Below are 15394 nucleotides of genomic sequence, written 5' to 3'. Positions count from 1 at the left end.
TGACAATTTTCGACGAACTTGACAAAAAACAGAGGTTTTGTCATTCAAACACATTTTCGACATGTTATCGGACCGGGATCCGGTTCAAATGATATGGGCGAGATGGGCCCTGTTGAGATCTATCATGTGCTATCAAAACTGTCTGATTATCTTGTTCCAGGGAAAAGTTAACAGCCGGACCGCCACCTGCCAGGGCCGGTCCGCTTGAAACTATGGTAATTTCCTTACTTCAGAGACTCTGAAATACCCTTGTTTGACATCAATACACCCTAAGACCGAATCGCTTATCAAGATGTTGTTCGATGCTGGAGAATTTGTTAAATTGGGTCTTCTCAAAGAGATTGCATTGGTTATCACAAAGAAAGAAAATGAAGAAGAAGCAATCGAAGTGCACTCGTTCAAGTTTCAATGCTTGGAAAACGGCGATATTTCGACGACATTGAACACTGTAGCTGGGAAATCGCCCTCGCAAAGAAAACATCAACCCGTTCTCACTCCATCGACATCGAAATCCAGAGAACATCAAATTGTCCACCTCATCAAATCTGTCCGCAATCTGTGTGCCTCCTTGCGCCCGTTGCCAAAGAAGTGTGCAGCGAATTTCCGGGTCAATTACACAGATCTTGCTGAAAATAACGATCGCATCGAAGGCTTTCACACTACAGAGACATTCTATGAATTGGCGAAAAAAGCTGTCACTGTTGAAGTCGAAAAATCGAATCAAGATGAACAAGAAGCCGTTTTGAGCTGTTCGAGTGTCTTTGTGAAGCCAAAATTCGGAACGTCGTCTCGCTTCAACCCTAGTAGCCGGGAATCGTCTTCAGCTTCGATGAATTCCACTCAGAAGAACAGCTCGAATAACAAGTCTCGTAATATTGAAAACGAAACAGTTCAGCTATTGGTAGAGGTTTTTTTTCGAGCCAATTTAAAGGAGGACTCCGACCAAAAATTTTTATTGTATGAAAATGTGTTAAAATTTATCTATTTTCCTAATATTATTGCGAAAACATTCAAAAGAAATCCGAAACCCCCGAAAAATGCTGTTGAAAACGAAAAAAATTCAAAAAAAGGTGCCGCCGAGGGACGAGGATTTGAATTCCCGCGCAGTGAGAAGCCTAGGCCACGGCGCCTGAGAGCATTATTTTCAAGTGGCCGACAGTGTTTTTTAACGTTTTTTACCTGTCGGAGATAAAAGCGAAACAAATCCGGAAAGATTGTACGGTAAGAAAGTCGCGCCGCTCGCGTGGCCTAGGTTTCTCACTGAAAATCATCGTCCCTCGGCGGCATCTTTTTTTGAATTTTTTTCCTTTTCAACGGCGTTTTTGGGGATTTCGGGTTTTTTTCGAATTTTTTCGCAAAAATATTCTGAAAATAGATACATTTTAACACATTTTGATGCAATAAAAAAATTGACCGGAGTCCCCCTTTAAATTAGTTTTTTCAGAAGGAGTTGCTCGATGAAAACAATTGGTCCTATCCCGCCAACTTGAAGCAATCGGAAGAGTCGCTGTAGAACTCGTAGCTCCCATCGTCGTCAATAATTATGCCTAATATTATTTTATTGCATCCCACACATAACCTGTTTTTGTAAATTTTGGATTTCAATTTTTTTCTAATTTTCGCGATCTCAAAAAACCCAAAATTTACTAAAGTCCATAGTTGCAAGCGGACTGGCCCGGGCAGGTGGCGCGCCGACTGATAATTTGTCTCTAAAACGAGATATTCAGACGGTTTAGGTACCAAATGATAGATCTCGACAGGGCCCATCTCGTCTATATCATTTGAGCCGGATTCCGGACCGATAAAATGTCGAAAAATGTTTTGAATGACAAAAAATCTGCTTTTTGTCAAATTTGTCAAAAATTGTCACTCAAACACGTTACGTTTTTTGACATGTTATCGGACCGGAATCCGGCTCAAATGATACAGGCGTGATGGGCCCTGTCGAGATCTATCATTTGGTACTAATACTGTCTGAATATCTCGTTCTAGGGAAAAGCTATCAGCCGGACCGCCACCTGTCCGGGCCGGCTCGCTTGCAACTATGCTAAAATCCCTCATTTATGTTGCATCCTCTCACACAGTTACGTTTTAACGTTTCTTATTGTCTAAAAACCCAGAATTCGTTTAGCTCTTTAGCTCATTCAGCGTATACTTGTTTTTTAATGAAACCGTTCATCGGTACGATTCTAGAGATGTCTCATGTATAAAAAAGTTATATAACAAACAAAAAACATCGAACAAAACTTAATAAGCATTGATTCTATCGTTCAAGATCTTTGGCTGACTTTCCTCTCTGTTTCGGCATCTTCTTATTTGTCGAATCCTCAAGTTCTCGTCCCTTATAATAATGCGGTGCCACTTCCAGAAGCCACGAGCTCTCGATTTCTGACATCTGAAAAAAAACAAATTTAATATGTTTATACTGAAAACGAAGAACAAACCTCTCTCATGAATTCCTTGCTCGTAAACACCAATTCGTAATAGACAACCCATCGAGGTGTCTCTTCAAAAAGACACGAATTCGGGTGTGGGTAGGTAGTGTGCTTGTGTTTGACCGTTTTGTAGAGACCCGAATTGTCCAGTTTTGATACATTATAGAAATAGCCAGCGGTGATGGCTTTTCGGATTTTTATCGTGTCAGTGGAGGATTTCTGAAAATTATCAATTTGAAATTTCATAAAAGCCTATATTATGCAGGTTCAAAAACTCGAAAGTCCCACAGCGACAACTACAGTAACCTAAAAATATTTCCATTTTCTGTGTTCATTTTCTCGATTCTCGCTAATTTTCGTAAAGTTTCCAGTTATTTCCCCCAAAAAAGTAAGAAAATTGAAGTTTTGAATGGGAATAACGGACTCGAAAATCGACATAAAATTGATTTTTTCTTCAATTTTTTGAGAAATTTTAAGACCTTTTCAGGTTTTTCGGCTATCGTTGTGGGAGTTTTTTGAACCAAAATAATACTATACTCACCAGTTCAATTTCCACTCTCTCCAACAATCCAACAAGCTGATCTCTCACATCTCTCGCCCGTTTCATCGTTCGATGTTGAACATAATTCTCCACACACCATCTCTGCGAAAAATTGGATTCTTGCCATTTATTGTAAACGTTCATAAGAGTGATATGATCTCCAGCGGGACTCCAAAAACCTTTTCTCGCCGAATCCGCATGAATAACTTGCGCCTTTGGTCTGTAGAATACCGCAGCATTGCACGAAAGCATCGCAGCAATAGTGACGATTTCCTCAGAACATTCGTATTTCTCACTGGCGATGATCATCTTACTCATACATGGATCACAGGGGAATTCAGCCATTCGTCGGCCTAATTTCGTCAATTCTCCACGATGATTCAATGCTCCAAGAGCATAAAGTTGTTCCAAAGCAATAACAAGTGTCTCTTGAGGTGGAGGATCCAGGAAGTCAAAATGTACAAGATCGTGGATTCCTAAAGACTTCAACATCAAAACCACATTTCCAAGATTTGTCCGTTGGATTTCTGGAATCGGCTGATCCTCCAATTCATTGTTGAATGCCCATGCTGTATACAGACGGAAACATTTTCCAGGACCAGTACGACCGGCTCGACCGGCTCTTTGATTTGATGCAGCTTTCGAGATAGTGACAACGTGTAAATGCTCAACTCCACTTCTGGCATCAAATGAGTTTTGTTTCGAGAATCCCGGATCGATGACGTAGCTGATTCCATCGATTGTGACTGATGTTTCGGCGATGTTGGTGGCGAGGACGACCTGGAGAATTTTCGATTTACAAATGGAACAATTTTCAAATTTCAGATTTTTTAAAATTTGAGTTTCTGAATTTCAGAATTTTCCAATTTTCAGAATTTCAGAATTTTTCGAATTTCTAAATTTTTGCATTTTTAAGATTTTCGAAATTTTGAGTTTTCCAATTTCTGAATTTTTAAATTTTCAGGATTTCCCGATTTTCAAGATTTCCGAATTTTTGAATTTTTTAGATTGCGGAATTCTCCAAATTTCAAATTTTCCGGATTTTCGGATTTCGGAAGTCTCCATATTTTCCAATTTTTAAATTTCAGAATTACTGGATTTCTGAAATTTTGAATTTCTAAACTACCGAATTACTGAAGTTTTGATTTTTTGAAATTTGAATGTTCAGATTTTGATAGAATCGGATTTCCGAATTCCTGAATTTCGAAATGTCGAAAATTCGAAAATCTCGGAATTTTTAAATTTTTGAGAATTTCTGGATTTTGAATTTCAAAAACTCAGAAGTTCAGAATTTTGCAATTTTCAAGATTTCTAAATTTTCGATTTTTAAACTTGCAGAATTTGCAGAATTTCCAAATTTCTCAATTTTCAAAGTTTCTGAATTTCTGAATTTCCGAATTTCCAAATTTCTGTCTTCTCCTTCTCTTTCATTTTCTTAATTTCTGGATTTCTAATGTTCGGAATTTCAGAATTTGTGAATTTCCGAATTTTTGAATTTCTAGATTTTCGGAATTTCTGAATTATTCGATTTTAAAAATTTCGGATTTTCTGGTTTTTCCTATTTAGGTCCTAAAACTGCCTGAAATTGGACTAAAATACCTGTCTATTAGAGGGGCCATTCTATTATAGGGGCCCTTCTAATACAGGTTCTACGGTATTTTTAAAACTCACTTTTCTCGCATCTTTCGGTGTTGGTTCGAAAATCTTTGCTTGCAAATCACTGGGTAAATTGGCATAAACTGGCAGTGGAATCAGTTCTTTAATTTTCGAACCAAGAGCTTTAGACCTTTCCATCAATGCCTCTTGCAGTGTTTCGATTTCCTCTTGACCCGTCAAAAATACCAGAATATCACCGGGAAGTGGTTGTGTTAGATGGATTTGCATTACTGTCACAATAGCGGCATCAAGATAATCAGCTTCTGGCGCTTGTGTATAGTAAATATCCACCGGAAATCGACGTCCCGGGATTCTGAAAATCGGAGCATCGTCGAAAAATCCAGAGAACTTTTCAGCGTCGAGTGTGGCTGATGAGATGAGGAGTTTTAGATCCGGTCGGAATCTGGCGATATCTTTGACGAGGCCGAATAGAATATCAGTATGAAGTGTGCGTTCGTGAGCCTCGTCAATCATCATAACACTGTAACTGGCCAAATCTGGTTCATTCAGAAATTCTCGAAGAAGCATTCCGTCTGTCATATACTTCAAAACTGTCTTTTCTGATGTGCAATCTTCGAAACGAATACTGTAGCCGACCTGAAAAAAGAAGAATCATTAGATATCATTCTGGTACAAAAATTGGAGCTGCGGAAGGTCCCACGACTATAACTACCGTAACCTAGAAGTCTGATTTTCATCGATTTTTCAGTCATTTTCCTTGTTTGGCTTGTTTTTGGTACAAAAATGGTTCTACTATTTTATTTATTATTTTTTTGACTATTTCCATGATTTTAGACATTTTTTGCCCATTTTCAGACTACTTTTAGCCATTTTTGTCGTTTTTTTCGAATTTTGGAAGAATTTTCAGCACAATTTTTGGATTTTCGAGGAAAAAGTCTTCGATTTTTTGCATAATTTTTTACCCATTTAGGTTTAGCTATTTTCGAACATTCTTTTTCGATTTTTTTGTCTGAAATTTGACGAGATGATGTTTGATTACGGTAGATTACTGTAAGAAACCTTTTATTTTGTAGTTTTTTGCAAGCAAATATTATTTGCATTTTGGCGTGATTGTGTTTACAGAAAGGGATACAAAAGGAAGTTGGCTCTACAGTAATCAAAACAACGTTCCATCAAATTTCAGACAAAAAAAACCGGAAAAATGGAAAAAGAATCTTTGAAAATAGCTGAAAAAAAGGTCCAAAAATCTCCTTTTTTCTTGTTTTTCTGACTGATTCTTGCCGATTTTTCTGTTATTTTTTAATTTTGGAAATTGAGATTTTTGATAGTGCAATTTTTGAAAAAATTGGTAGTTGTCGTTGTAGGACCTTCGGCCACAGCTCCGAAATTCGAAATTCTACCTACCTGCGTTCCCAATTTACACCCCACTTCATCGGCAACTCTCGCAGCAACAGACATCGCGGCGACACGTCTCGGCTGCGTACAACCAATACGCTTTCCTCCCTCACAAAATCCCGCTTCATACAAATATTGTGGCAACTGTGTCGTTTTTCCAGACCCCGTTTCTCCTTCAATAATCAGCACTTGATGCTCTCGGACAGCTTCAATGAAAGCCTCTCTGAATGCGTACACTGGCAAGGATCTACGAACTTCTGCAATCGACATCTTCCTCTTCTCAGCTTCCGTCTCTTTCTCTTTCTCATCTTCATTGGTTCCTGGCATTTGAAGTGCTTGAATAAAATCGATCTGTTCGTCGAGCAACAATTCGAACTCTGGCTCATTCTTTCTTGCATCCTTTGCTCCTAAATGTAGCATTGACGCCATCAACTGCTCCTCTTCCCATTTGGCTCCATCGCCTCCAGGCCTCAAATCCTCCTCATCGTCTTCTATATACTGCGAAGGGATAGTTTTCGATGTGGCATCTGGAAGGTGGTATCGCTTGATTTTCATAACCTCTCCTGCTTTCCCATGAGCTTTCGCATACTCTAAAACCTTCTTTCTGTACTCCATATCCTCTCTTTCTCGTTTCGTAAGCTTCTCATTGGCGAAAAGTGTCTGATCATCATGAACAATCGCTTCCAACTCTTCGAGTTTGTCGACTTTTCTTTTCTTCAAATACTGTCTTCTAGATTCTTCTCTCAGTTTATCCATCGTCATTCCCTCTTTGTCCTTGTTATCATCCCGTTTTTTCTCCATCACATTTCTCGTCTTTTCCTTTTCTCTTTTATTCATTCTCGCTGCTAGAGCATCTCTTTCAGCAATATCTGCATCTAGTTTTGCTTCCATTGCTTCAATGTCAGAATCATCTGATTCTTCTTTCTTTTTCGCCACTTTTGTACTTTTCTTGCTTGGCGCTGGAGCCTCATCTTCACTGCTACTCTCTTTCCTTTTCCGCACATTTGTCTTCTTTGAAGATGACCCATAATCGTCTTGTAGAATTCCAACTGCATTATTTAGCCGTTTCAGTTCTCTTTCTGCAAGTTCCGCTGACGTTGGTCCTTTCTGTCGTACTGGAGCTGCTCGAGGCATCTTATTGATCAGTTGTTCGGCGAAAGATTGAATTGCTGGAGAGATTTGAAAGTCACAATCATCTCGGAGCCTTTCCACTAAATCTCGAGGTGTTTTTGCTTTTTTGGCGAGCGCATGAACGTATTGGCAAATCGATTTGTCACTGATTCCCACGATTGAGTGCAACTGATCGTTAATAAATTGTTCCACAGACATTGTTCTGAAATTTAGAACGTTTGAAAAAATTAATATGGGTTAGTTTTCGAAAAAGACAAGAAAAAATATGCGAAGAATATTATTTTCGAAAGCGCCGCAAAAGTGTGCAAACACAATCACGGCATATTGCAGAAAAAAGTGAAATAGGTCTTGTTGATTCTAAAAACGAGCGAAATAATAATTAAATCTAACATTGTTAGAGATAAAATAGCTCAAAAATAACTTTAATAATTAGAAATTTAATTTTGGATTGAAACCGTTCTTTGTATTGTTCATTTTGAGAGTAGGCAATACCTACTAGACGGCACAGATAATGGAAAAAAGTAGAAAAAGGGAGAAGATTAAAAAAAGACAACAAAAACCAAATAATGAAATTACAAAAGCCTCAGAAATGTAGTCACCTCACCAACAGTCAGTGATATGCTCAATTGCTCATCCCCGGCAAAGAACCACGCGGGGGTTCGAACCAGCGATGCGAGAGTGTCGCTCCACAACACTTCGCCTACACCACGCGTGCATCGTTTCTTCGTTCCCCGAAGAGACATAGACAACAGCGCGTGTTTTTGGAGGAGGGAAGGGAGAGTTTCGCAGAGAAATTCGCTATTTTCGAGGCTATAAAAACATTTTTCTTGTTTAATAAGTAACAAAACATTCAAATATCATCTTTATAAAAATCCGAAAATACACATATTAACCCGAATGTTCGATTTTAAACGGTGGTGCTCGCAAATGTTACAAGAAAAAAGGAAAAAAAAAACAACAAGATAAAATTATATAAAATTAAAAACAAAAACAGCAGTGTATAAAAATAAATATGATATTTATGAATACTGTTTGAGTCTCTTCATATTCAAAATCCAAACAATCGTTCCAATCACCACAATGATTCCATTCACAGTCCAAAGGGTTCCAAGGCCAAAATGGGTGTATAGACTTCTGCAATTCGTAGAGTAATTAAAATTTAGTAATTAAAAAATTATGGAGGCTGTGAATCAAACTCTTACGATGTGTAAATGGGTCCAGCGATAAGAATAATATCCTCAGCAACAATCATGGCTCCCTGCATAACACTTTGGTTGATTGGTCCCAATACTTTCGAATAAATGGAATCCAGCGCAACGAACGACAATGGAATTCCAACTCCCATTACAAGACCAATCACAATAAGAAGAAGTGGAGCAGCTGGAGCAGATGCCGTTTCACACCAAGGGTAGATCGTTGGATTACATCCCAAATCAGCTGTGGAATTGTAAGAAGGCAATGGATTGCTGACTGGTTCCCATGGGAATGAGAAGAAGTACATTGATAAGAAAATGACAAGTCCGATAAGGAAGGCGAAACGTTGTTGGAGACTGAAAAACATAATTTAGTCGAGAAAAACTCTTTCAACTCACTATTTTCCGAGATTGCAGAAGAAGTACAGACAAGTTATGAGGACTGCCAAAATTCCAACAATTATCATTGTTACTGACATGGCGACTACTGTATGGGATCCACTCCATCCGTAATTATTCATTAAAATTACGGATGTCAGCGTAGTAATAGTGACAATTGAGAGCGTCGAATTCATCTTTTGAATCCAGCACAACACGATGGTCGGCCAGTTGAGGTTCATCTGACCCACTTTTTCAAAACGAGCTTTGATTCCAGACAATGACATGACAGATGTATCTTTTTCTGAAAAAAAAACTCGTCTTTAAATTCAAAAAGGAGAGGTCCTGGCCGGGATCGAACCGACGACCTTCTGCGTGTAAAGCAGACGTGATAACCACTACACCACAGGACCGCTGGGAACTGCGTCTCTCACTAGGCGCCTATGAGACTCACTCAATTGCGACTTGGCGCGACGAGGCAGCTCTTTGAAAATGCAACAAATGATGGCGACGGAGACGAAGTTGGTGAGAGCGGCGACCCATATTGGTGCAGAATAAATGTGGAATTTGATGCTTCCGATGATTTGATATCCAGGATATGGGATCCAGAAGAAGAGAGCTTGGATTACTGTAAAAAAAGAGATTCACGGTCTACTGTAAACACTTGTAAAATATTATCATCTACTTTGAGAACCCGACTACTTTGAGCTCATATATCTTGTTTTCTGTGCGAGATATCAAAAAGTGATCAACTGATAAAATGTTTAACATAATGTCACACATATTTTGTCAATTGACCACTATTTGATATCTTGTACAAGAAATGAGATAACTGAGCTCAAACTTGGCGGTGTGAGGGACCTTCAGGTTTTATTGCATATAAAAAATATGTACATATTACTATCTTTCAAAAATGAATCCTACTAAAACAACTGATTAAACTAGTACCATCTTACAGGTGTCACAAATCCGTTCTTAATTGCAATAGAGTACTTTTCAAAAGAGTGCATTTCTTTAATAAAAACCAACTATGGACGCAATTTGAGCTCAATTATCTCGGTTCCTATGACAGATATTAAAGTGTGTCAACTGATAAAATATTGGTGATTTTAAGATAAACTTTTTGTTAGTTCACAACTTTTTGATATCTTGCGCATGAGACGAGATCTGCGGGTTTAAAGTTGAGGGGTTGGATGGCGCTCTATTTTTCACGGTGTTTTTTCCGGGACGTTTTTAAAAATAATTTTGAATTCGCGCATTTTTTGATGGAATGCAGGCTACCGTTCGTAGCGACTCGGCCGTTCAGTCTAATGCATGCGCGTCGATACTCAGCGCGCTCAACTACGGTATTCGCGTTAGAGAACATTTACCTTACGTCCTGAAAAAAACACCGTGTATTTTCAAATGTTTACGGTAATTTAAGTTTTGAGCTTTCAATTACAGTAATGCAGTAGAAAAAACTCACTTGGTCCAACAATAATCGAAATCATAGTAGCCGCATTGAGTCCAGAATAGGCTTTTGGACGATCGGCATGTGAAGAAATAGCAGCCACATAGGCGCGAAGAATCGTTGAACTACCTAAAAATTGGTGGTTTTTTAAAGCAAACAGTTAAAAAAACTCACTAGCAGCAATTCCAAACAGGATATAACACAAAGCCATAACATATCTCCTTCCATTATCAAACATTTCGACACAAAGATAAAGCATACATGCTCCGAAAGCAATGATTCTTCCGGCGACAAGAGGTTTACGGAACGATTGATATCGATGACACCAGACGGCGAAAACGAGAGCTGCTAGCGCATGGAACATTTTTGAGGCAGCTGTGGCGGCTCCGAAGAATTGAGCATCGGCTTCTTTGTCGATTTCATTCATGTACGGCCATTCGCTCATTCCAACTACTGTATTCTCAATCGCAGCAATGAACATGACGAGTGAAGCGATCAGGATTCCATTCCGATTTGTTTCGATCTCCTGTGATTCTTCGCTTTCATTCTGACTCTCATCGTCTGAAATATTGAATTATTTTTAAGTATTGAAATTCCGTAAAACCTTTAATTGAAGGGCTCCCAAACTTTAAGTTTGAACTAATTTATCTCGGTCTGTGTGAAAGATATCAGAAACCTGTCAACTGATAAACTGCTTCTGATATTATGATAAACATTTGTTCAGTGGACACATTTTCGATATCTTGCACAGGAATTCAGATAATTGAGCTTAAACGGAACACTGTTAGGGCCCTTCTATTACAGGTTTTACGGTGAGTGTTTTTACGGCTTTTTTTCTAGTTTAGAGGTCCCAAAATAAAATGAAAGTTGAAAATTTAGAGAAGCACAGATGTTGAAATAATGTACAAAAGTTTAAATTATTCCAAAATCTGTGCGTTTTTCAAATTTTGGAACTCTATTTTCTTTTGGGACATCTAAACTATTTTGCAACCTTTGAACTAGAAAAAGAGGCCCATTTTTACCTGGTAGTCTATCTTTTGGTAGTTCTTGACTCATTGATATCACCGGCATCTGATACCTCTCTGCAGCGGCCACCGCGGGCATTTTGCTCGCTGAAATTGATTGAAATTGATTGAATTGTGCTGGGGCAATATTAGTTTTATTAATGTAAACGATCAAACGGATAATTGAATTCCCTCACCCAAAAGCAATCAGAAAAATAGGTTTCATCTAATCTTGTAAATCTATTTTCAGAGGTTTTAAAATAATTGATCAGTCGGAAGGAATCAAAAAAATTCTCACAAAATCAATGTCGTCATTAGGGGGTTTTTCTCATCATGTGGGAGGAATCAGGGATCAAATTTTTGGAAAATAAGTCTTAAAAAATCAGACTGATCAAAAACTAAGAAATTCGAAAATTGAGAAAATCGGATATTGAAAATTCGGAAGTTTGAAATTTCTAAGTTTCAAAGATCCAGGTTTGCAGGTTTCCCAAAATCAAGTATTCGAAAAAAAAGTGTTTCAGAAATTTAGAGATTGTTGACAGTGGGAAAATAACAAAATAAATATTAACTCCGTTCAATTGATAATGAATAAAATGAGTGAAAAGCCATAAAAATTTCAGATTGTTCCTTCCGCAGCAATTTGAAATTTAATTCAAAAAAAAAGAAAAACAAAAAAAAAAAGTTTTTTTTCAAACAATTCGCTTTACCGGAAAATATTGTAGATCAAAAATTTGTTTTTTTAACTGAATGCGCCAAAAATTTCTGAATCGAAACAGTGAAGAATAACCGGTCGTCGGGGCACAAACCAAAAAAAAAGGTTGGGTATAAAAAATGGGCGGAGTCTAATAAAAAAGATAAAAAGGACACACAACGAACATGCCTCAATTTGAGGAATAATATGACACTTGAAAACTACAAATGGACGGTAACACAAGAGGATTGTGGTGGTCAGGAAAAAGAAAAAGATGAAGGAATACAACCGGTTGACTATTATGAAGAGAGAAAAAGAAGAGAAAATTGAAACAAGATGATGGAAACATGTACAGAGAAACAGAAAGTGATTGGCATTCTCGCAGGCCGCAATTGGATCACAATAGGATGTGTGTTTGTGTTTGGCAAGTCAGGAATTTTCGGGGTAAAAGAAGCAGATCAAAAGAGTAAGGTTCCCATGAGAGAGAAGAATGGGTTCAATCTATAAAGAAAAAACCGAGAGGAGGAGATTGAGTAACTACAGAATGATGATTTGAATAAATTTTGGTAAAAGTACGCTACGGAAAAAAAGTTTGTGTTTCGTGGTTTGATGTTACTGTCACATATCATTAACTTCGACCCAATTTACCAAAAAAAAGTATGATAGAAGGCCACCCAACCTTTCAACTTTGAACCCGCGCATCTAATTTTCTGCACAAGATTTCGAAAAGTTGTCATCTGACAGAATATTATTGAAATTGTAATAAACATTTTTTAGTGGACTGTTTTTTTATATCTGTTACAGGAACCGAGATAAATTGGCTCAAAGTGGACAAGTCGGCGCTTGCTGTCCCACCTACGCGATAAGCTGCCATCCTTTCAACTTCGAGCCTTTATATCTCAGTTCCTGTAAGATATATCAAAAAGTTGTCAACTAACAAAATGGTTTTGATATTATAACAAGAATTTTGTTAATTGACCTCATTTAGATATCTTTTACAGAAAAAGAGAGGTTCAAAGTTGGCTGTTTGAGACAGCTGAGCTGGTGGCGGCGCGGCATCTCCACCCTCTGTATTTACCCGCTTTGAGCTCAATTATCTCGGTTCCTATGAGAGATATTAAAAATCTGTTAACTGATAAAATATTAGTGATATTATGATAAACATTTTGATACTTGGTCACTTTTTGATATCTCACACAGGAGTTGAGATATAAGGATTCAAAGTTGAGGGGTTAGAGCTTCTATTAGAAAAAAAAACGGTTGTTTTTAAACAGCTCACAATGCTTGTTTTTTTCCAAAAATTTGAAAAACTAGATTGCTATTCATAGACTATAGCATACATCGAATAACAGACACACCAACAATTTAAAATTTGCCTAGTTCCGCAAAAACACCTCTCTTACCATCAAAAAATCTGCTCTTCTACGACTTTTCCAGTAGTTTCGACTTGTTTTTAAATTCACCAACTGATTGTTGATTTAGTAGACAAACATCGCTTCTCAGTGTTAAGGGAATACAGGAGATGACTCAAACAAAATGATAGGGGATGATGATTCTGATTCAATATTTATAAACAATTTTTAATTCGGTAGTAGTAAAGGGTTTATTATTTATTAGTAAATAATCGGAAGGGTTTGGTGATGAGTTGTGTCAATAGTTATGATCGGGTATCGGAGATTAGGAGATCAAGGAAGTAGGAAGAGAAATAAGGAAGTAATTGAGCCTTAATTGGCAGTAAAAAGTTTTCAAAGAAAAAAATTTCGGAGATTTACAACAAGAGGGGGTTTTTGGGATTTGAATATGCAAGTCCACCCAAACCGTCAACTTTGAACTCAATTATCTCGATTACTGTGAAAGATATCAAAAATGGTCAACTACCCAAATGCTCATCATAATATCATCAACATTTTATCAGTTGACAAATTTCTGATATATTTCATAGGAATCAAGATAATTGAGCTCAAAGTCAAAAGTTAGGGATCCTTTTATTGCAGGTTTTACGGTAGTTCATTGAAATCAATTTTTAATAGACCAATTCTTGCAAGTGAGATTTTTCCTAGTTTCCAAGAAAATCCGGCGAAATTCAGTCTAGGCAAAACGTGTGATCTAGAAATCAAAAATTCAGATTTCGGTCCAAAATAAACACACAAGTACTAATTTTCTGAATATCCACCCAGGTGGAATTCATTGTAACTGACTCACGATCTCAAAAGTTGGAGACCAACTTTTATTTTGACCAACTATAAACTACAAAAAAAACCCCCAGATGATACGAGTTGAAGAGGTCAACTTCTTATCAGCTCACGGTTTACGAATGGAATGGCAAGAATGAGAACAAAAAGTACGAAAATATGTTTTTAGGCAGTTGGAGATTAGGTTTTGAACACAAAAAAAGACACACGTGGCAAGAAAGGGATGTTTTTAACTAAAAATTTTAAGTGTGTTGTTTTAGAAATGTACTTTAAGGCCAAAAAAAAAAAGATTCAGGATACCGTAAACACACTATGTAACAGAAGGTTATCCAAACCAACAACTTTGAACCGATATATCTCGGTTAATGTGTAAGATATCAAAAATATGTGAACAGATAAAACGTCTATCATATTATCACCAAAATTTGGTTAGTTAATCTCTTTATGATATCTTTAATGGCAACCGAGATAATTGAGCTCAAAGTGCGTGAGTAAAGGGTGGTGCCCACCCTTGGAAGCGCCGCTTGAGCTGCTCCAATCCGCCAACTTTGAACTATTATATCTCATTTTCTGGGAAACATATCAAAAAGTGGTCAACTAAAAATTGCTTATCATGTTATCCCCAAAATTTTATCATTTGATTAATTTTTGATATCTTTTACAGATAAATTGAGCTCAAAGTGCGCATAAAGTGAGCTTCTATTATGGCGAATACGGCGGTTTTATGGGCTTTTTTTCTACTTTAGAGGTCCCAAAAAATTAGAGATTGTGGGCTTCTATAAAAGAAATACTGTAATTTATGTATTTGATTTCCATATAATATCAAAAATATCATTGAGCAATGATCATAGAAACAAAAACCATGAATCGGTTATAATCCAAATGGTTCAATTCCCCCCATCCGAATTTTCATTTTATACCAAAAATTTCCCACTCGTTTTCAAATAATCTCTCTCTAGATTTGGACTTTGAATGAACGATTTTAATGGGTTCAAGTAAAAATTCGGAAATTCAGAAATTCAGAAGTTCAGAAATTCAAAAACTCAGAAATTCAGAAACTCAGAAATTTAGAAATTCAGAAATTCAGAAGTTCAGAAATTCAGAAATTCAAAAATTCAGAAATTCAGAAATTCAGTAATTCAGAAATTCAGAAATTCAGAAGTTCAGAAATTCAAAAACTCAGAAATTCAGAAACTCAGAAATTTAGAAATTCAGAAATTCAGAAGTTCAGAAATTCAGAAATTCAGAAATTCAGAAATTCAGAAATTCAGAAATTCAGAAATTCAGAAATTCAGAAATTCAGAAACTCAGAAATTTAGAAATTCAGAAATTTAGAAATTCAGAAATTTAGAAATTTAGAAATTCAG

The 15394-nt window shown here is 37.0% G+C and overlaps 3 protein-coding genes and 1 non-coding gene across 4 annotated transcripts in view; 1 reads left to right on the top strand and 3 right to left on the bottom strand.

Moving 5' to 3' along the window:
- Positions 1-1513, top strand: part of CBG20864 — a gene marked incomplete at both ends in the record, with an annotated part of 3765 nt that extends 2252 nt beyond the window's left edge. The window contains 2 exons of the mRNA XM_045242733.1: positions 234-907; positions 1445-1513. Of these exons, the coding sequence (XP_045097153.1) occupies positions 234-907; positions 1445-1513 (743 nt within the window). The remainder of the gene's footprint in view (positions 1-233; positions 908-1444) is intronic.
- A 750-nt stretch (positions 1514-2263) lies between these two features.
- Cbr-mog-4 lies at positions 2264-7317 on the bottom strand (the record flags this gene model as incomplete). Its single annotated transcript, XM_002631623.1, has 5 exons — positions 2264-2395; positions 2445-2654; positions 2977-3756; positions 4648-5229; positions 5998-7317. The coding sequence occupies 5 exons, from the start codon at positions 7315-7317 to the stop codon at positions 2264-2266; spliced, it is 3024 nt and encodes a 1007-aa protein (XP_002631669.1).
- An 821-nt stretch (positions 7318-8138) lies between these two features.
- CBG20861 lies at positions 8139-11244 on the bottom strand (the record flags this gene model as incomplete). Its single annotated transcript, XM_002631622.1, has 7 exons — positions 8139-8253; positions 8322-8669; positions 8712-8994; positions 9145-9318; positions 10156-10269; positions 10315-10701; positions 11163-11244. The coding sequence occupies 7 exons, from the start codon at positions 11242-11244 to the stop codon at positions 8139-8141; spliced, it is 1503 nt and encodes a 500-aa protein (XP_002631668.1).
- On the bottom strand, positions 9031-9103 carry CBG28151. Its single transcript has one exon. It is a non-coding gene (tRNA).
- Positions 11245-15394: the final 4150 nt, after the last annotated feature.

The sequence above is a fragment of the Caenorhabditis briggsae genome (assembly GCF_000004555.2).
Source record: "Caenorhabditis briggsae complete genome, chrII, whole genome shotgun sequence".
Classification (NCBI taxonomy): Eukaryota; Metazoa; Nematoda; class Chromadorea; order Rhabditida; family Rhabditidae; genus Caenorhabditis; species Caenorhabditis briggsae.
Note: the sequence above shows the minus strand (reverse complement) of the source record. Positions and strands in the feature narration are given on the sequence as shown.